General features: G+C 31.3%; 1 protein-coding gene across 1 annotated transcript in view; it reads left to right on the top strand.

Annotated features, from left to right (window-relative positions):
* Positions 1-23,412, top strand: part of LOC111624605 (uncharacterized protein KIAA0930 homolog) — a 59,805-nt gene that overhangs the window by 15,099 nt on the left and 21,294 nt on the right. The window contains exon 2 of the mRNA XM_023367496.1: positions 12,111-12,268. Coding sequence (XP_023223264.1) covers positions 12,111-12,268 — 158 coding nt within the window. The remainder of the gene's footprint in view (positions 1-12,110; positions 12,269-23,412) is intronic.

The raw sequence follows: 23,412 nt of genomic DNA, 5'->3' as shown, positions 1-23,412 counted from the left end.
CAGCTACAATACATTTATTTCAAATAATTACAAATATAGAACTCTTTGAGAGCACAATATATTTTGCCTTCTATATCTGCTTTATTTTTTCATTGATATACAAATAAATAATATAATATATATTTATTAGTTTAAGTTAAATATATACAGTGGATAAATAACAAATACATTATTATTCTGCCAACTTAAGCAGGGTTGCTCAGATTCAACCGAAACACTTACAGATTAATAACTTATTTGTTTAATAACGAAGTAGTTAATGTTAATATGTATTATTTACTTATAGACTGCATTCATATTTAATTAAATTTTCTTATCATAGAATGAAGTAAAACTAAATTTTATTAAAACAATATAAATTTATATTGTTCATGGTGTATACAATATTTTTGTTTAATTATCAAATGTATTGTTTAATTGTGTTAATTATATAAATGTATAAATTTATATAAAATTTTTACATTGCTGATATATTATGAAGTAACAGGCATGAAATGGTATAAAAGTTTTCTTGTGTAAAGTATTTACAACAGAATTCTTAAGTCAATAAAAATTCTCAGTGCCTTTTTATAAAATTGTATTCTGCTGATTTCATTTACTGTGATTAGTAGATTTAATAATGAGTATTTTGTAAATAGGTAAATTTAAATATTAAAATAAAGCATATTTTTTCAGAGTTGTAATTTATTGTTTATGCTAAAAATAACAAAGTTTTAAATAAATCAATTTCCAAAGAATTTTAATTATAATTTTGAAACTTACCAAGTAATCAACATAAACAAAAAAATAAATACTTGTGTACAGTGTTACATATAATGGCATATCTGTATATCAGGAACAAGTATAAATTTTTAAAATGACAAATAATATAAATGAAATAATTTAAAACCAATGGTCGACAAGGCGTGGGGAACAAGAGACTTTACAGGAGTGTGTCCATGGAGAGAGGTAAACGAGAGACTGTGCAAAGGAAACATTCGACATTATTTGTTTTAGAATGTGAAATTACATTCTAAAACAAATAATTCCATACGTATTCCATATTCCATCCGCGAGTTTCGATACCACTTAGCATTAAAAATACTGGCAACTTTAACACTATTATACATGGCGTGTCGTGACATTTGATGATAAGGAAGCCGTTTCTGTAAGAAGCCGACTTACAGGGGCAATCAGTTAATTGCGTCTCAGGTCCATTCTTATTCGTTTGTTCGATAAGCCAGTTAAAATCGTACACTTCTTTAAATGTATTTTTAATAGATTATCTGACGTACTTAATAAATAAACAAGTTCAATGTAATTAATTACCTCTGTTATTAGATTGAATAGATTCCCTATGCCCTTTTAACTGCCAAATCTTGCTTTGAGAAAAAACATATAACATTTGTTAATTTAGATATAATAAATCTATTAGCCATAATTATCTTGTTATAATTTTCAATATTTATTTTATATTGTTTACTAATGTTAATTTCTATTCTGCTTTGATTTCCAAATTGCTTCAATTTTACGAAAGAATCTATATAACATTTACGATTTTCGTGTCTTGCCAGCTTTACTCAAATTGTTTAAATTGTCAAAGCCATTCTTATTCCACACACTAATTTCATTTGAAAATAGTAGGCAAGGCCAACAAAACAATTTTTGCATTTTTATGCATCACGTAAAATGTGCATTTTTATGCACAAAGCCATTTTACATCTTCATAAATTTTATCGTGAAAGTGTCTAATAAATTTTTTTGTTGATGTATTTATATTTCATTTAGGCATTGGTCTTTCTCTTTTAATAGTGTTTTCTTTCTCATTATATGGTCTCCAGCCAAAACTTTTTTGAAATAAATTATCAATATCACAATTACATTCTGAATCGCTAGCCATAATATAAGGGCTAAAATTAAAAATAAAATTATAAAAACTTGTTAAAATAAAATGTGTGATGGATATACAATTATACATACCTGGTACAAAATATTCAATTGTATGAATATACTGTACTTTTAAAGAAAATCATAATTAAATATAGTTTTGTGAAGAAACATACATAAAAATAACATAAAATATTCTTTACTTTTTAAATATTAAAACAATCCACTTAGTTAAAACTGCTCCCTACCAGGCTCATGAATGGAATCAGAGATGATCTTGGAGGTGTGCAGTGTGTGCATGCATGCCAAATCCCGAGGGTGCTGATACCGGTTAATGTCAAATGCCTCTTTGTCGCATCACTAGTGTATCTCAAAGGATGTGACAAGATGGTTGTAAATTTTAAACGTTTCTCACCATAGTTGTAAAAATCTAAATATGTTAAACTTAATAGTCATTTGTTTTAGGACCAGGTGTCCACAGAAATTTCCAAAATTTACAACTTTTTAGTCACTCTTCATGAACTGGAAAAATTTGTTTATATTACGTCTAATATTACGAAGAAATCACTCCCCACTGTACTCAGCTAGAAATTGGTTCAGTTAAGCTTTCGTTTAACTAAAATTCCGGTTCTTTCGGCAGGATTTTATTTATGTCCCTAATTCCCTAATCTTTTAATTATTTAACTACTACTTAAGTAGAAATAAATTGAAACCGCTTACTTTGAACTTGAATATTTGTAGTCTTGGGAAAAAAGTGGAAAGACAAATTTTTATGAGAAACGGATACATAAATCGTAAATTTGAGGAAAATAAATTCTAGAGCTTTTTCTGTACCTCGTGCATCTCTCTCATTCATTAAATTTAGTTGTAAATGATGCTACCAAAGTAACCGTTAATTTTTTAATATTGTACAAGAATTGTACACATTTTTTTTCTACATCCCTTTATAGTGATATTACGATTTCGTATGTCCCGAAATCGTAATATCACTGGTTTAACATTGAAATCCGTAAGTAATATGAGATGGGAGAGCGGAATAAAAATATTTTAATGGATTTTTTTAAACTCTTGTCACCTATAGAGAACTATCATAAAAACATACCAGTAAATTCCTATCGGTTGGGTTAAGTTATAAATCTCGTGATTCACATAATGGGGCGAGGGCGGCCAAATATCTAGCAGGCAAGCGGCTAACATCCCGGAACCCGTCCTGGATAGAATCATTGGAAACGTTTTAGTGTGTAGCTTCCACCAGCTAAACCGGGTGAGGTTGGTTCTCTTAAAACGCATGCGCATAATCTGGCTGTTTGGAAGCTGAAATACAGTAGTTTTATGCGGTTGCCAATTGGCAGCCCCCTGTGTGCTTTGTTCATCTGTCACTACCATATTTTCAAGATGGCGACTGGACAACATAAATTATTTTGTGTTCTACGCTTTGTGAAGTGTGGGTCCGTAACAACTGTTCAGTGTTATTTTCGCCGACAATATGGTGTTGAACCACCTACTGCCCAGAGCATTGGGCGATGGTATGAACAATTCCAAGACACGGATGTTGTCACGTGTTTGCTGTAAGTTTACAAAGTGCGTGTGCCGGGCTGTGAACGGCTCACGTATTTGTAAAATCTAAGTGACTCGTACAACATGGAATTCATATAAAACGGAATTATCAACAGTGTTATAGGGGGACCGACTGTACAACAACAGGCCTAGCCACGAATGCCGTCATTTTGTAAGATGGCCGACATTGATGGCCTGTGATTCCTACTTAATTAACTAGAGTGTATTTACAAATATCGTTAAACTTTCCAGCTATTTTTACACCCAATTTAGTTTATTTCATTTAATTTTAACAGAAATATAATTAAAATGAACTGATTCTTAATCCTCTTATCGTTAATAAGCCACACACAGACACACCATCATTTGTAACAAGTTTTCGTAGTATTGCATTTAATAATGACTTCTGGTTGCCATTCTTTAAAAATATTTCCCTATACTTAGAAGATTAGCTGGAACGTTGAGAATAAGCTGTTCGATGAACTTTATAATTCCGAACTGTACGTCATCACACTGAGATGCTATCTTGTCAAGCATTGCAAAAACGTAAAACCGAAGCTGCAAAAGAGGAGAAGTCGAGTTTTTATAACGATTAAATAAGTTCTCAAGTTACGACCATCTTTTCACAGATTCACATTATCCAAAATCCATGTTAAAATTCCGTTGGTGGGCCTGTTGTAGTTGGCTGTGGTAGTACACTGATTTGACCTAAAAGTGCCGCGTAAGTTAGCCCGGATATAAGGAGCCTTACTCCTACGGGTAGGGCAAAATCTGTTTAAGGAAATAGGTCGAGAGCATTTAAGTTCCCCATCGTTTGCCTTTTTTTTTGCCCATAGCAGTAAAGTTGCTCAAGCATCTCTTAGAACATTCATATTTATTTTGCTTTTAGAAAATTGTTTATGACTAGGTTTAAGTAGTGGGCTGCACAACGAATATAACGTGCCAAGCCTTTGTATGTACTGTACCGAATATTTGCTCGAATTCCAGAATGCATGCTAGACATACTGGTAGCTTCGTTCAAAACCAAGTTCTCTGAATTTTCACATACTTAAGTTATTTTCCGGAAATAAACCGAAAATTTTCCGCTCCAATTTTCTTCGCTGTTTGTCCGCCACTGTAGTAAAACATCAGGATCTTGCGTCTCGATCTTGAATTTTAAGTCTCAGTCTTTTGTGTTGGTCTAGGTCTCTAGGATCTGGTTTCACATCACTGCATATACAGTAGTAATAGATAATGCTTTATAAATGTAATAAATAGAGTGATACATACTCTTCCTAAATATGTGTTGTTAGGTAAAACAATAAAATAAAATATTGAGAGAAAATCGATTGATATAGATCCAAACCAAAGCTGGGTAGACTAAATAAAGGAGTGGATAGTATAAACGTTCTAAATTCGCGAAAATTAATTTCTGCTTTCGAGGAGACGATATTCGTGTACAGTAAAATCACAACAGTAATTTTGAATCTTGAACAAATACCAAATTAAAATTAATAGCACTGTACAGTACATGTATCAATATTGCCTATACCTTAAGTTTTTTTTTTTTTTTTGTTTTAATAGCTCTACTGGCATCTTGTGATTACACAAAATAGTTGGAATTTTCTATAAAAAATAAAATTACATTTTTATTTATTTTTGTATTAATTCCTCTAATCTAATGATAATTGTTTTATTACGTATTGCTGAAAAGATAAAATTATAAATAATCTAAATAATAACCGATATTTATAAACATCAATTACTTAATGCCGTTAGCGTATCTTGTTTTGAATTGTTACGTTAAAAAATGTTCTAATGGATTGAGATAATATATTTATTGCTATTTATATTCTTTATCTTACGCGAAAATTCTTTATCTATTGTTTTTACATAAATTGTAAAAATATAGAAGATTCTGTTATAACTATGCAAAAATTATTAATATTCAATGCAATTTGGAATGATAAAATATTTTAATACTGTATTAGCTCTTGACCTGCTATTTTATACTATGTATCCATGTATAAAACCGTAAATATAAAATACAAATTCCGATACTGTGGAAAACATAAGTAATAAAATCCATAAAACACAATAAAAAATATTTGTTATGATTCTAATATGATTGTTATTGAACGAAAACCAGTTTACTACCGTATATTCCGGCATACCCAGGAAAATCATCTCAAAAGTCGGGAGTCGTCTTATACGCCGGAATATATGGTATTTATTTTCTATTATGCTAGTATAGCAGTACTGTACATTACAGTTTTTCTTTTTTTAATTCTTTTTCCGTTCCCTGGACACTAAGAGAACCTGTTTAATTAATGCTATTGTGTTTGGCCCAACCCCAGGAAATTTTTCGACCCGTCCGGATTCCTTCCCGGGTCCCCTACAGCTGTAGCGAACCGTTTTGAATCCGCATGCCATATAGTTATAATATTTATTCGTACCGAAGTTTTAAACTTCGAATAACTATATTTATATAAATTGAACGAATATGCTTTAATTAGAATGAATGTAGAGAAGACGATTGAAAAAAAAGAGATGATTGGGTGATAAACCGAAAGAAAAACAGAGATAATAAACCGAAATCGTTTGATACGTTACGTGCAGATAATTTCTCCTGACATGCCACTTTGGGCCGCGTGCCCAAAGTGGCATGTCAGGAGAAATTATCATAGGTTCTCATCCCTGCTCTAGGCCATCACTATAACAGCTTGGCCATCCGGATGTCAAAGAGTATGTATTAAAACTATACGCAGCTTCGGCACGAAATACAGGTCTAGGGCGCAAAAGTTTAGGGCAGCAAAAACTCTGGGCCGCCCCTGGCTATACGACATATCCTTTTATTGATAGTTATCGCTTTGGCTACACTGCTAAGGCGTCGTTTCCTTGCCATGGACGGTGCTAGGGTGGAGCGAGAGTGAGCGCCAGTCGGGAGCGTCCCTACATTAGAGCACGTGTCGCGTCCTACATTAGTGCCCTTGTCGTTTTCCTAAACCCAAGGGGTACCCAAATCCCATTATTAACAAATGATAGAAAATTTATGACTTTTACCCTATTCTGCAAATATAAAAGAAACTAATCAACGATATTTGTCCATTGTCCCATGTAACTTCGTCATACGTCGACAAAAACTTGGCCTTTAAATCAAGGAACGTTTTTTATTTTCGAGGCCAACCGGTGCTACCTTGTGAGAGCGTTCATTCGACGTTAAATTATAGTTTGAAGCTTCTTGCATAATGTGTGATGCCCTTTTTTTTATAGCTTCTTCCCTCCTTTTCTATAGTCTGCAGGTGTCATCGGCACCAGTCTGCCCTGAAATACTTTATTCGAGTTTACCTATACTCAGAGCCGGCCCTACCATAGGGCGAACGGAGCAGCCGCTCCAGGCGCTAAGCCTTAGGGGCGCCTCAGTGGTAAAGAAAATTAAAGGGTATAAATTAGGGGCAACCAGGGGGCGCCATAATAGGATCTCGCTCCATCCTAACACTTGCCTCGAGCCGGCACTGCCTATACTGATCATTATTGGGGTCTTCTTTAAATTTGAATTGGTTATTATCCAATAATTACATGTTCTCATTAAACTTTATTTAATCATTTGTCTTATCGAAAATCGATCGCTAAATTTTAAAAATTAGTCTGTTTGATAAAATGTGGAGATAATACTCGCTCATTAAAACAATACTCCAACTTCCCAGAATAAAAATCCTTGCGCCGTTACTGTTTCTCTCTCTAGAAACCCAGCATTGGGTTGGGTATCGTTGAGCGGAAAAAATCTACGTAATCATTACGATATATTTAATGTAGTGAAATCATATATATAGCGTAATATATAATTATATACAGTACAACATACGTCAAACCAGGCATAACATCAAAAAGTTATCGAGCTTTTAGATTACAAACAATACAAAAGATGCATAGTTTCTTTTATCAACTGCAGTAAAAGATAATATAGTATAATCATATATATACTCTACTATACTACATGACTATATCAGTATACGTATCTTATACAACAAAATATACAACATATACATATACTGATACAGTATATTATTACTGTTAAATCCTGCATGTACTAATATATAGTATATGACACACACTATATATAAATTTTATATATAATGTAACATAATTCATATATGCAATGGTAGTATTGCTACAATAGAAGAAAATTTTACGATGACTAATGTAATTACGTCACTAGCATGAGATCTTTAGTTTACAAACTTTTAATGTAACAGATACGTTATTATATTTTTATGATATAGAAAATATGTTAATGTAAATTAATTAAAATAAATGTAATATTAGGAATTTAAAACGTAATAATTCACGAGTTTATTCTACGATGATGTAATATTCGGTTAAGAACCAATGAGTTTAGGGAACGATGATGTCATCGACACGATTGTTGCTAGGAGACTGAAACAGCAGCCTAGTGGGGCAGATTTCGCGGCGGCTGCTTACAAGTTCGCGGGATGGCGTGTAGTTGTCAGGATGAGTTGTCCGTTTTGAAACAAATGATTTCTGAGATTTCTCATCATAGAAATAGAGAAATTAAACAATATTATAAAGAAGGTTAGTAATATTCAATATGTTAATTTATAAATATAAATATTGTCTTTACAAGTTTTAAATACCTTAAAATTTAAATGTTTATTGTAAAGAAATGATTTAAAAATAAGATTAAATGCAAAAGTTTGTATGTAAATATAAATATAAAATCTTCAAGTACATACATTTATTAAAACTGTAATAAAATCAATTAAAATTAGTTTAAAGGTAAATGTCAATAAGTTACATGAGTCATTTTATTGCTGTATTTTGAAATGTTTAATTTGCTTTGATATTATCAATTGTACATATAAATTTTCATAGGTATTCAGCATTGCAATGGAAATAAAGTCAAAATTGAGAATGAATCTAACTTTATTTTAATTTAAATAAGCTAATTAATCATTTTTTTTAGTTGGCTCAAGTATCATATTGGATTTTTAGGTCACTGGAAAAAAGAACTTCTAATGACACTTAAACTTGCATTAATGTAAATAAAATTAGAGTTGTATTGGCACATTATTTTAAATTACAAATTTTAATTAACTTAATTTTTATAATCCGTGCGTTAGGTAAATCAATACCAGATAAATTTTATGGTTTTCTTCTGTTTTTGGATTGTCCCTATACAGTAAACCTGATTTTTAAAAAATGAAAAAAAAGTTGTAAACAATTTAAAAAGTCTTAGATATAAACTAAAATGAACCTTAGAAACTTCAGAGAAATTGCTTTATTACAATTAAATATACATTCCAGTCCAAAACATAAGTGTAACTGTTAAATTTGCCTAGTTTGCCTAAATGGAATGGCATGGAACATGTGACCAGAACATTATGTTCTTTATGCAACAAAATACTTCAAATGCAAAACTTGAATCTAAATTAAATTGTCCCAAAAACAACAAGAAAAAATAAACTTTTTGTACAAAAACTTGATTAATATGGTGTGCAATTGCCTCCTGCATTTGCATGTTCTATGTAGCAATTGCTCTTGCCAGTTATAATGTAGTTTGTTGGTTCTGTTGGGAGATGGCTGGATGGAACTTTATATTTCACACTTTGCTTGAATAAAATGAAGTTGAAATGTCTTCGGATAAAAAGCATTTCGGGCGTATTATGTTTTGTGAGTTTTGGAAAGGATATGATGTATAAACTGAAAAATTTTTGTAATGTTTATGGAGAAGATACTCCTAAATGAATGTGAATGTGTCAAATGTAGTTTAAAAAGTTTTGTTTGGGAAATTTTGAACAAAGGATACAGAGTGAACCAAAAAGATGTTGATGAAGTAATGTTGAAGGGAGAAAATGTTAAAAATTGACAAATTATTATACAGTATTTAATGTGTTTGGTTATATATAACCAAACACATTAAATACTGTATAACACATTTTTATATATAACCAAACACATTTTGGTGTGTTTGGTTATATATAACCAAACACACCAAAATGAGAAAAAAAAAAACACTAAAAACATACAATAGTAACGTGAAAGTGTGAGATGACTTGGATGCGTAGCAGATTGCGTTTATGCTTTGAGTACAGTTCAAACTTTGAAGTAAACTTTTGTTAAATTCAGTGTTTTAATCCTGAGGTGTTTGAAGTTAGTTGTTTAAAGAAGTTACTTGTTTAAAGTATGAGGTCCTACCACTGTGTTTTGTTTGCTTGTTTTTTTTTTCCTTTAATCAAATTTAAAATTTGTGCAAAGGAAAAAATATTACAAGGTACTAGATAATTTGAAATAAACAGATATTTGATTTTTAAATCTTGTTAACATGCAATAGTGCAATAGTTAATTTTCAGGTTTCTATGGAAAAAATGATGACTTCAGTATCTGTCAGCCAATACAGTGTAGATTCAGATTTTGATAATTGCTGGAATTTTCAATGCAGTCTCCCATGTATCATAGTGATATTCTTTCCTAAATTAATGTGTAGAGATGATCTTAAATAAACAACTGTTTAATTTAAATATGGAGACTCTTTTTAATATTGGCCACTTCATGAAGATGATGTTTTTAATTAATTAATGTGTTCCTATTAGATTTATTTTTATTTCAAATATATTTGGTACATAAAGAAGTGTCTTTATTTTCTCTACAAAGTTATATAAATGTATAAAGTTCAAAATAAATTTACACAAAATCAAGGCTAACTTTTTAATAGCCAAAATAATATCCACTTTAATATTTGGTCACTGTATGATGATGATGAAAATGTCATATCTTCTTGTAACACAATGAATGAGTCTTAATATCTATCATCACTGCTTTCAAATGATTTTGCATATTTGCAAAAATTTTCCTGGTGTTTGTAAGCTCAATGTGGGTCTATTCTTCTGTCAGCTTCCTCTTCAGTTCTTCCTTTGATGAACTAACATTCTTTGAACTCTAGAACTGAGTTCATCCCATAAATTCTCAATGGGATTGAGGTCAAGCAATTGGGGATTTTTTGATAACTTTGGGGCATTTATAGAGAAGCCAATGGTACATTATATATGCCTTATGTTTGGGATTGTTATCTTTGTAAAATCTGAATGTCTTTGTTTTCTCCAGCTTTTCTGCATTTTTGTGCAAGCATTTGTTGAGAATTGTCAGGTAATGTTCTTTTGTCATGGTTTTTTCAATGAATTTCAATTTGCCCACACCAGCTATAGATATGCACCCACACATCATGTTGTCACCTCTGTGTTTTACAGTTGCCTGTAAATTTTTTTTTTTTGTTCTTCATTTGTTTTCTGTTACACTAGAACTCTACCATCGGATTGAAAAATGTTGAATTTACTTTCATCTGCAAAGATGATATCTGTCCTCTATTCCAATGATTTGTTCATGTGGAAGTTTGCAAAGTCTAACATTTTTTTTTTTTTTATTCATTTTGCTGACATAGGGTTTTTCCCCTTTCTACTCTTTCATTGTAGCCCTTACTTCACAGGACCGTCCACACTATCTCTGGGTGTACTTGCTTTCTATATTCTTGCAACAGCTCTGCTGTAATTTTAGGGTTTTTCTTCACCTTTCTTGTGACAGACACCTTTTGCAGTCACTCAGTTTACATGGTTGATCTTTCTGCAGTATATTTTCTATCCTATTTTCTTTTTGGAATAGTTGTATGTTATTACCAACTGTACTGTGTGGTATATTTAATGCATGAGCAATCATACTGTGCAAATCCCATTTTATGGTTTAAGATTACTAGCTGATGCTGCTCAAACATTGTATTGTGACTTTTTCTCACCATTTGAAGCATTGTACTTCCCTAATCCTGTTAACATGAATTCTCTAATAGCAGCATGAGAAATGATGTATTGCAGTGATGTTGATTTGCATATCATCATCAAAAATAGCCACAATTGCCATGTCTCTGTAGTGGCCAAATATTAACCGCTATCCGATGCGGTGGTCGTAGTAATTAGGGCCATTCAGAGCCATATGACCACCGGCAGTCGGAGCCAACTTTATAGATGTGTGCAAGAGGCCACCACTAGGGTGTAAAACAATGTCTTACAAAACCATGATAATTTAACCTTGAGTGAAATTACATTGGTTATAGCAATGCTGGGCAGTCAGATGTCTCTGTACAACCCTAATTAGTACGACCGGTGGTGCCTCGGATAGCACCGGCAGTCTTAAATGTGTTAAAATGTGATTCTGAGCCATTGTCAAGAAGAATAGGATCAAACTATTGGTACTTCAAGCTCAAGACGTTTGTAATGATGAAATAATACACGTGGGACATTACCTACATTCTGTCACCTGGAATGGCTGAATATTAATGTGTCTGAATATTTTTCTGTTTATGAAACATTGATTCTATAATCTAGAGATGATCTTATTAAATATGTTTATGATATTGTATTTCCTGCATTAATATCACTGTCCTAAATGAATAACAAGTCAAAATTGACTAAAATATTTTTTGATATTAATCATGATATGATACACATATATATTTATACTAACTTGTAAGATAATATTGATATACAAATATATTGTGTGTGTTGTACAGATATTTGCTTTATTTTAGTTCATGTTTATTAATTCATAATCTGATTTTTAAAATGTTAAATATTAATTCAATATTATTTAAACATTGTTCCATATAAGTTAAAAATTACACTAAATATTTTTTTTATTTGAAGATAGTGGTTTTGTATTGTTAAATCCATCTACCTTTTGGACGGATTTATTTGTGCGATTTTTTTTACATCATGAAGATGATCAAATCAGAGATGATTTACTATTTTTTGTTCGAAAACAACCAAAAAGATGTAATACTAGAATTATTCCTCAATTTGAGGTAAGTTAGATATTTCTTGCTAAAGTTTATACATTTGTATTTTAATAATAGAATTACATGTAGTTTCTAAAGTTCTTTTGTTATTAAACAAAAGAAAAAGATTTGTTATAAAATCTATACAAAATTACAAATAAGTATAATGTAATTTTATGTGGATAACCTGTGGTAGTGTATAACTTGCAATGGCACTCTGTAGAAAATTGCAAAAAAATGAAAATTAAAGCTTTCATATAACCTATCCTACACCTTATAGTTCTGAACAGTCATTGAAAACTAGATAATTACTAGTATATAGTTTAGAAGTTGCTGTCTCAAGCATTAAAATATTGCTTTTTCTGTTATGGAGGCTCATATTGGGTTGGAGGTGGTGTTATTGAGACCACTCCTAATTATGAAAGCTGTCTTCCATCTAAAATACTCCATTGCAAAACTGCTAGTGTGGTGGTAGATAGATCCTTTTTTAAGGATGACGTGTGGTAAGTTGTTTCTGAGTTGCAAGTTGAGAGAGTGGGTAGTGATGCCAATATATTCACATCTTTTATGTAATTTGTTATTCTTGATGGAATATTAAATAACTTTTCAATCTGAACATGCATTAACAAACTGTACTCACTGACTACCCCCATAATTCAATTGCAGATGTTTATGAATTATCCCAATTATGTAAATTAAATGTAAAATAAATATGATTTATTGCTTTTATTTTATGACTAATTTCCTTAATCAATAATAATAATAATAAACAGAAAAAATTAAAAAAAAATTTATTATCAATATTAAAATAATTTTCTGTTTAATTTTGTTAAAAATGTTTTACCTTTTTAAATACAATCTCATTGCGACTTTTGCTTGTTTTAATAATTTTGTAATTTTTATTGAAAGTCAATGATTTTAATATTTGTTTTAATCATTAATGTTCTTTTGTTTTAACTTGTGATTGGAATTTTAAATGAGCATATACAGTTGACCCCCCATAACACTGTTGATTATTCCGTTTATATGAATTTCATGTTGTCACTTAGATTTTACAAATACATGAGCCATTCACAACCTGTACAACATGGAATTCATATAAAATGGAATAATGACAGCATTCATGTTATATAATTGTATTTCAGCTGAGAGTCCTCTGGTGGATTTCAGGCAGCCTAAGATTAATTTACATAATTGTACATAGAAGCCCAGGATCATTTTGACTAATTTCATTAATGAAAAATTAAGACTATACAAAATAAATTTTGAGTCCTTTTTGCCTATTAATATCCTTTTATTCCAGTCAAGGAACCACAAAAACAGCCTGCAACATGACTGGAATAAAAGGATATTAATAAGTAAAAAGGACTCAAAATTTATTTTGTATAGTCTTAATTTTTCATTAATGAAATTAGTCAAAATGATCCTGGACTTCTATGTACAAAAAGATGCAAGTTTTACACAATCATATAAATGATGATTGTGTCAAGTTGCATCATGTACAATAAAGACACTTGTCTAATGAACATAAATCAATATAAAAATTGTTTTAATTAGACAAAACTTTTTTAAACTCAACTGGGCAATCATTTTCTTAACGACAAAAGATAAGTGGTGGTGATAAACAAAAAGGGTCTAATGGTTATCTAATATATCTGGATACCAGGAAGGGAATTTAGCATTGGCTATCTTTTTCTTCTCTTTTCTCAAGAAAAGGTTATCAAATTTGAAAAAAATTGTTTTACTATAACGACTTATTATCAGATGAGTCAATTATCGGTCTTTAATTGCTAAAGAAAAGCTAATTCAATTCAGCAGACTATCCAAATCTGTTTATCAACTGTTTTTTGGTGATCTGTTTATTGACAATCCTTTCAAAATTGGATACACTGCATATTCAAAATAGGAAGATCCAGAGATGATATTTGACAAAAATTCAAAGTTTTAGTTTAATAAATAATTTATGGGAAAACTCTTAAATCCAGTTCAGATATAATTGTATATGTCAGAATTGGTCTTTTGAAACAAAATAGATGACAAAATAACTCAATTGAATCAATCTCCAATACAAAAAGGTTCCCAAAAGGATAAACCATAGAACCAACTTGATGTAAATAAAGAAGCAGCTAGCTTTTTAATAAAAACCATGTGATTCTCGGCTTTCTCAAAAACACTACACTCAAAATGTGAAATGTCAATCACTACATTAACTTTAGAGAGCTTTATCCTTAACAAAGGAAACATAATTAGCAAAAGAACCAGTAATTGATAAATGCCTGGGTAGACCACTTCATTAACAATACTTATATTTTTGCCATTTATAAAAACCTATCAATTTTCTTAGATGCTTGCCCTGTTTAAAAATAATTATTTTATAGTGAAGGATGTTGATCAATAAAATTAATTTAGAGAAATACAGTTAGTCCAACTTCCTCTGAAAATAAAGTGGTGTGACAAAGCTGTGTTGTCTGCAAATTGAAGTTGTTGAACATCAAAAGCACCTAAACTGATGGTGTCATCTCTTAAATCATCAGACACATGAATGATGTTATTGACATAACAAACAGCAAATCATTAAGGCATTGGTTCCCAAAGTGGGTGCTACTGTTCCCATGGGTTGTGAGTAAATCTAGGGGGGGCAAAAAAAGCCAAGTGGTCAGCAGGGTATTGAACGGTGACCATAGGCAAAGGTTGAAAGTCACTAACAACCTTTTCCTTTCCTCTGTTAAATGGGTAAGAAGAAACATTGCATTTAATGGTTTCCAGATGTTGAGAACAATGTATAGTAAGGACACACAGTTTGAGGTTCATAGAAAAGTTTTCTTAAGAATATTTCCAAGCCTTTCTCACACAAAGGAAAATGGGTTAGTGAGTATTGGGTTTTACTTTATGGAACAAAGGAGGCGGTGGATCGAAAAAGTTTCAAAATCACTTCGTTAAGGGAATCATTCTGTGGTAAGCTTTTGTAACATAAAACTTTTAGTTTTATGTTAGAAAAGCTAAACTAGTATCAATGTAACAAAATACAGAAATTGGAGGAAATATCAGAAAATAAATTTAATTTTAGAAATCAACCATGCCAAAACATTTAATGAAACAAAAACATTTTCAACTTAATTTAATAGTTCATCAGTTGAACGTTCCAAGTAGAACATATTTGAATAAAAAGAACATTCAACAAATACCAATAAAATAAAACAAAATACAGTGGAACCTTGGTATACGACCTTAATCTGTTCCTGGTGTTTGGACTTATACCGAATAGGACGTATACCAAACCAACCTTTCCCATAAGAAGTAATGTAAAAATGATTAATTTATTCTAATGTAAAAAAAATGGCTCACTTTATACACCTTGCTTTCCTGGCTAGTTCCTGTTTGATTTTTCATGAGATCAGCATGTATCTTTTTAGCTTTCTCGCAAATAATAAAGCTTCTGATAAACTGTCTCCAGCACACTGTTTTTCAGTTATCCAAAGCAAAAGCAATTTCTCAACATGATCTAATGTCTTCGATCTCTGTTTAGAAATTGATTTAACCCCTTTCACAACATTAGCAAATTTAATAATGTCTTCATTTTTCATGATTGTCGATATTGTCGTTCTCTGAATACGGTATGCAACAGTTAAATCTCGAACACGCATGCCATCTTCATATTTCTCAACAATCTCTTTTTTCAGTTCCGTTGTGATTCTAGTCATTTTTTATTTTTCTGATGCCTTTTTGCAATTCATGATTAATAAAAATAATAAAATTTTACTTACAAATTAAAATCAGAAGAAATTTAACAAAGTAATAAACCGTGGCACTGCGAACGTCTAGTCTGGTCTAATACACCGATAGTGCAACTTGTTCATAGATAGCGCGTATAATTGAATTAAGTTGTATACTGAACAAAAGTCATATACCGAGCAAAATTTGTTTCGCCCAACAGGACATATTCTAAAGCAGATGTATACTGAGGTACCACTGTATAAAATGTATGTTTAACAAAATAATAATGTAAAAGTTTCCCCTGTAAAGGACAGTCAAGTTAGAGTTTATACAGAGACCTCCAGGTAGTATATAGTGAGTCCCTGTATTCCTGTTATTAATACATATAGAAGTTTTATTGGCCTTATATATTTCTAAGATCACCTAAATGCCTAAATATATTGAGATTCTTAGCTATTCTGATGATTGTAGCATCTTCACACACAACCTGTACTTTCTATTGAGTGGCATATGCTACTAATGTCGTGTGCAAAGTTTCTTATCAATTTGTTCTTATTACTTGTGTTCCTTAAGACTTTGTTGTAGATTTTGTTTTGTAACCTGATCTATACTAGTATTCTGTTAAACTGCATATCCTCTATTCTGATTTATCTGATTATAGTAGATACTGTTGGTGTCTATTATATCAAGACAATTGTGAAACAACATGGCATGGTTGATATAATGCTTGATCAACTCCTTCCAGTCATCCAAGATTATATAACCATATCCTGAGTACAAAAGAAGACTCAAGATTTCTTTGCCTTGAATAAAATATACAGACAAGTGGCCAAATGCAATAATATGAACATGATATATAAACATAACTCTACTATTTTCAAGATCTTACAACAAGGTGCAGTAAAATCACAATGATTCCTCTGGAATTTATTTAATAGACTACTTGTAAAAGCATTCTATATTTAGAATCTGCTAATGTTCAGTAACGATCAATGATTGATTCAGGCCACTGAAAAAGGAATTTATTTTCTTTATTTTCTAAACTAGTGTAATTCTGAGCTTCTGATTCCATAAATTTATTAATGCCATTCAAAGTTTATTTATCAGAAATGCCCAATTCTTATAATTAGTAAATAAAACTGCTAGAATAACACTGCCAAATGCTTTTTTATAATTAATGAAGTTAGATAATAAGCATTGCTTTTTCTATGATGATTATCTACAAATTACAGAATGAAGAATCAAGACATTATATAAAGTATTCTTTAGAGTTGAAAAAAAATTGTATTGTGTGGATCATTTTCCTCTCCCTCTCAGCCATTTACTCAATTTTTTTGCCAAGATTATTGTGAAAATTTTTCAAACTACAGGTAACAACAAAATTAGCTAAAAGTTGCCAGGCTGATCTGTTGAATCCTCTTATGAATAACTTTGAAAAAATAAACACACTGAAAGCAAAAATATCCAGCAAGAACAAACTTCAATAAATTAAACAAATGTTTTTGACAGTTTTATATCATCATCATCAAGTTAAGTTACAATAGAATGAAAAAGGAAGATGGAACAAGATTTTGAATTTGAATGAATTAGTTTCTCTTTATCCCTATTGCACAATGAAGCGCTGTTTTCAATAGACATTAGGCTTTACTTTACATCCATCTTTATTTTGAGATTGGATATAACACATAAGACTTTGTCAGGTTATATTCCTCTTTAGTTTCTTGATATAGATAGGATTCAAAAGAATTTGGATCAGTTATGAACTTGAAAGAATAACCTTGGTATTTTAGTTGGTAATTTTTCTCACAATTTCCTAAATGAGGAAAAACACTCATATATCAACAAGATAACTGAATGAATACTGAATGATAACTGAATGAATGATAACTGAATGAATGATAACTAAATGAGGAAAAACACTCAGAGTATCAACAAGAAATAGCATAGACCGAGTCTGTTTCCAATTCCCTGTTTCCTTGAATTTGAGTTTGAAGAAACAACAGTTATTTTAAATCTACTTATAATTACTCTATAATATCAATCAGTTCTTTCTCAAAAACCACTCAATTGAATTACTTTATCTAGATTCGCATCATATGTACATTTTATGTTGTCTTTTATATAATAATCATCTCTTATAATAATTCTATATTTCCATTAAGTTTTTTTTCTTGTTTTACTATTGCTAATAGTTTTTTTTCTCTTCAATCTGGATCTCATACATAAATCTGAAGTAAGTATTATTTTTTCCTTCTCTTTATTACTGAAATCACCTTTTTTTTCCCATAATTCTTTAATAATCAAATTCCTATCATATGAGGAATTTAATGATATTTTCACTATAGGTTTGGTTTCACTGTTGGATAGTCTGACCAAACTTTCTATATAACTATTATTTATCTGCAAGTCCTTTTTTATGAAATAATTAATTTCCTTTTTATTAGTGAAAGTTTACAAAAACTTTCTTGTCAAATGAGGAGAGGCTCAGGAGTTTACCAACACTCATTATCCAAACAGAGCAACAGGATCAATGATCTCTACAATGATACCCTTGCTCGTTGTTTCTGACAGGTGTTGAAGAAGAGAGAGAAACAGACCACCTTGGACATGTTTTTCAAGAAGCCAGTTGCCAAAAAACAAAGAATGGAACAAGAGGAGATGACCATGCAAGCACCGGTAGCCTCTCCTGAATCTGACTCTGATTAAAAAACAATAAAAAGAGACCTGCTGCAATGTGTAAAAAGTCTGTATCTCTATGAATGTGTGAAGAAAGTGTTCCTCCACCTCCTTCTCACAACATCGACTACCTGGCATAATTGGTGACTGCTCCATTTTCATTTTTTTTAATGGTTAAGTACGGTTATTTTATGCTGTGGAATGAATTATATGTTTTAACATGCATTTCTATGGAAAAATACGTTTCGTATAACAGACTTTTCACTTAACGGAAGTGCACCTGGAACGGATTAAGTATGTTATACGAGGCACTACTGTATTCATAAATTTTTGTAGCTCTTGAGGTCACAGGACTGACTACTTTTGTTAAAAACTTCTTCTAATTGATGATAATCTTCAGTGGTTGTATCACTCAATTGTTTTTCTTTTTCCTTTTCCTTGAGATTATTCTTGCAAGGTCGCTGCACCCCCTTTGCATATCATCTTGGCACATCTGTTGTGGAGATTGAGGCAAGGGACCCGGATAGGACTCAATCCCAGCGATTATTAATAAACACACAATCAAAACCCGAGATAACCTATTAGCAAATGTCCAATACTTTAGATCTGGCATAATTCAACTTCTTACAGCTTTCCAATTCACTCAAAAACTCAATTATCAAGCTTCACCAAAAGTTCAACTGTTTCTCCAGTGGCTAACATACACCAAAAAATGATCTTGACAAAAATAAAAAATTTGGTTATATCTGTCAAAACAGGAATTAGTGTCCTTGGAGCAATTGATTAAAAAAAGAATGTTCATCCCAGGAACAGTGGGTAAATATGTAAATGTGGGTTTTACTATTCAAAGGATGCATCTGATATGGGAATATCTAAGAAAGAGTCTGTCATCAACAGAACTTCAGAGACTAATTAATGATTGAGTTTAATGTTTTTAAATTAAATAACTGTTTAATATAATCATATCAAACTTCCACAGAAATGACCTAATCAGATCCAGATTTTGTCCCTCAAACTAAAATTCCTGGAGTCTGATCTTGACAAGTTTTCAAGTAAAATAACTAAAAAGTTTCAGATTTTTAGCTTTAATGAATGATCTATATTATCTATTTGATTTTGAGTTGAAATCACTCTGACTATTAGATCTTCAAAAAGCATGAATGCCACTATTTCTCATATTTTTAAATTTAAGATAAGACTTATCAAACCTAGGGGCATTAGTACATCTATAAACTTACTTTTAAAATATCTAAGTTTTTGCTAAGGAACATAAATTGGTGATAATAGAATTATAAAAATCATCTACAGATTCAGTGTCAAAATTTCTATGCTGGAAACATGACTTTATAGCAGGGATGTCCAACCTGCAGCCCACTTAATATTTTTATGCAGCCCACCGCACCCTAAATTTTTTAGGTATATTTTCATTTATTTTGGTAAAGTATGCTGTAAAAATTATTCTCGTTTCACTGGATACACTTTGATGTCATATTGATGTAATTGGTGCTAGAAAATTGTTTTATCTAGAAAACTGTTATGCATGTGGGTAGTACTGTACATACTGTTGTGAACAATTCTTTTCATGCATGAAAAACATCAAAACTGCTAAAAGAAATAGGTTGAGTGATTTCCATTTAACCAACATTCTTAGAATTAAGACTAATACCATAAATGCAGATATTGACAATATTATAAAAGGAAAGCAATGTTAAAAATTGCATTGAATTTATTTTTATTTTGTGAGTATAATTTTTTTTACTGTCAATAATACAGTATTTTTTGTAATTACATATATTTGTTCTTAAAATTTGATAATCATATTTTGAACTTTTTAAAAGCATATATAAGATACCTTTGTGACCTGCTGAATATAAGTAAATTTCTAATTTTGCTCAAGGAAAAAAGGTTGGACAACTTTGCTTTATAGCTTCTACAAATGCTACAATCTTAGACTCACTCCAAAGAAAGCAAGTTCTAGGAAAACAAGTCCTCCTAATTAAAGAGAATCCAATACAACCAGACAAATAGTTTCACAGAAAAGTGGTTTCATAATGGAAGACTTGACTTTTAAAGTCTCAATTAAGTGACAAACTTTGAGACAGTAATAAAGTTGATGATCAAACTGCTAACACGTGAAAGAAAAATCATTTCACTGCGATAATCACCTTTTGGTTTTCTCATTGAGAAGAATAAGATCATGCTCTATTAAACATTGCAGAAATTGTGTTCCAACAGTGTTGAGTCTTGAATTATTAGATTCTCTCTCATCTAAAACATTTGGTGATACTAAATTCAAGGAGTAATCAAATTTATCATCAATATGAATGTTAAAATCAACCATAATAACTATTTTATCAAATATCGGAGATCACATATCCAAAATAGTAGAGAACAAATTGAGGCCTTGCCATTTTTGAGGAGTATTGGCATAAACTATAACTAAAGAATGAGTTAAACTAACTGCCAATATATCAAAGTAAGTTTCCAGAAGTTCAAAATGCCTTTTATCACCATAAGACCTACCCAGATCCAACAAATTTTCAGTTGGGAGTGCATAAAAATTCTAATTAACTGGTAAAGAAAGACCTATGAGGAAAATTTTCCTCAAGTGAAACAAATCAAATTTCAATCAAATCCATACATATTAAATCTGAGCTGTTAGTCAAATGACTCAACATTGAGCACTTGATAATAAAGTCATCATAATTCAAAGGACAAGGAAACAGTCCAACCCAGACTCAGTCCTTGAAAAACAATGCAAACTAGAAAATCCTACCAAGCCATCCAAAAAAATGAGGAAAATAATGTAAAACTAGGACATTGCATGACTTTGTTGAGGCAGAGCCAGAAAGAAAGCAGTGATCCTTGCACTTATTAGGCACAGAAGGGGTTGATCCTTGTTTGTTATGTTCAAGGACAGGCAAACCTTGCACTTGCTACCACAAAATAAACTATCCTTGTACATATATATGTGGTTAGAGCATTTGACACCAGGGAAAAACTTAAATATGGCATGTTTTGGATAAGCCTTTCATTAGTCTGTTAAAATTTAAAATGTATGAAATCATTATTAATAAAATGCATATTACATTTCATAATATAATTTTTCATACTTGTATGTGACAGTTTTCTATGAATTTATTACTTTGCCCATGTAACAATTTTGGAATTTTTGCACCCATCGTCATCATGGTACTGTAAGCACATACTCCCTCTGTCCCTGCCTTTCCATGACCTTGCTTATACCTGTCAGCCATGGGAGATGACAATCCTCATATGCTAGCCATGACAGATATGATCCTTGCACTGGCCAGGGTACGGAGAGATGATCCTTGCATTTGTTGACATGGAGAGGCGATTCAAGAATAAAGCAATCAATGGCGATTGCTTTGTTTCTGCGTTTTGTTTGTTTTTCACAATTTTTTTTTTGTTAGGCACACTCAATACTCCCAAATACTTTTCTCTCCCTTAAATTCTATTAGGTGTGCTCAATTACATCAGGAGTCATGGGCATTGTCACTTTGACTCCAATGTATATTGAAAATAAAGCCATGGACCCCCTGTTTTTTTACATTTAAATGGACCCTCACTACATTTTTGGATTCCTCATTGGAAAATGGCAAAGTTTCATCAAAGTCAGTCCATCAAATTTTGAGAATGAATTCAATTCTATAATCCCATAGAAGACATGCTAGTGACCTTGGGACATCATCTAACAAAGTTTCATGTTTCATTCAATATCACTTTGTCGCATGTGCTAATGCTATGATTTTGTATCTTGAAAATGAAGTCATTGACTCCCATTTTTATAAGGTTTTTGGATTCCACATTGCAGTTAATAGAAAATGGCAAAGTTTTATCAAAATGGATTGGTCAATTTTGAGATCAAATGCAATATTGTAAGCTACATGAATTGGTGGTGTATATATGAAGGCATTTCAATAAGTAACACCTTTTATTTTTTTAAACAAACATTTTAATGTGTACACAAAAACATGAATATAGTAAATAAAGTTTGAATTTCTGGCAACACTATTGCACAGTAGGAACACTTGTGTTGCCTGTCTGACAAATGGAAAGAAAAGAGCAGCAAAGCATTATTCGTTTTCTATTGGCAGAGGGCAAGAAATGTGAACAAATTCATGTGGAAATGCAGAAAGTGTATGGTGATGATTGCATGGACAATTCAAACATCCATCAATGGTGTGAAATGTTTAAAAATGATTGCTAGTGTGTGATTGATAAGCACAGCTTAGGTCATACAGTAAGTTTAGCTTTGCCTCAAACAGTTGCTGCTGTTTGAGAACAATTCAAAGTAACTGCCGCATTTGCTGAAGATGCTGTTGGGAAAATTGCTTGGAGTTCTGTTTGGTCCTTTGAAGAAATTCCTGGCTAGAGAGAAGTTTCATTCTGATGAGGAGATTAAATTGGCTGTTTGCAGATGGTTATATGGCCAGGAAACGGCATTCTACAACGCAGACATCTTCAAGCAGGGGCACTGCTGGGACAAGTGCTTGAACCTGAATAGTTATGAACCTTGAACCTTATGTCAAGAAGTAGCCTAATCCACATATTTCATTTCGTATACAGGTATACCTCGCCTTACGTCGGTAATTGGTTCCAGGAAAACGACGTAAGTCGAAAAACGACGTAAGTCGAATTTACCTGTCTCCGAATCTACTTATCACTAGGAAAGCATTTTAAATAATATATGGTTAATAAAAATCTATTTTAAGCTTACAAACAAATAAATTTTAGTTTTTAATATAGTACAAAAAAAA

This window comes from Centruroides sculpturatus, unplaced genomic scaffold (assembly GCF_000671375.1).
Source record: "Centruroides sculpturatus isolate CEXI.00-Female unplaced genomic scaffold, Cexi_2.0 scaffold56, whole genome shotgun sequence".
Classification (NCBI taxonomy): Eukaryota; Metazoa; Arthropoda; class Arachnida; order Scorpiones; family Buthidae; genus Centruroides; species Centruroides sculpturatus.
Note: the sequence above shows the minus strand (reverse complement) of the source record. Positions and strands in the feature narration are given on the sequence as shown.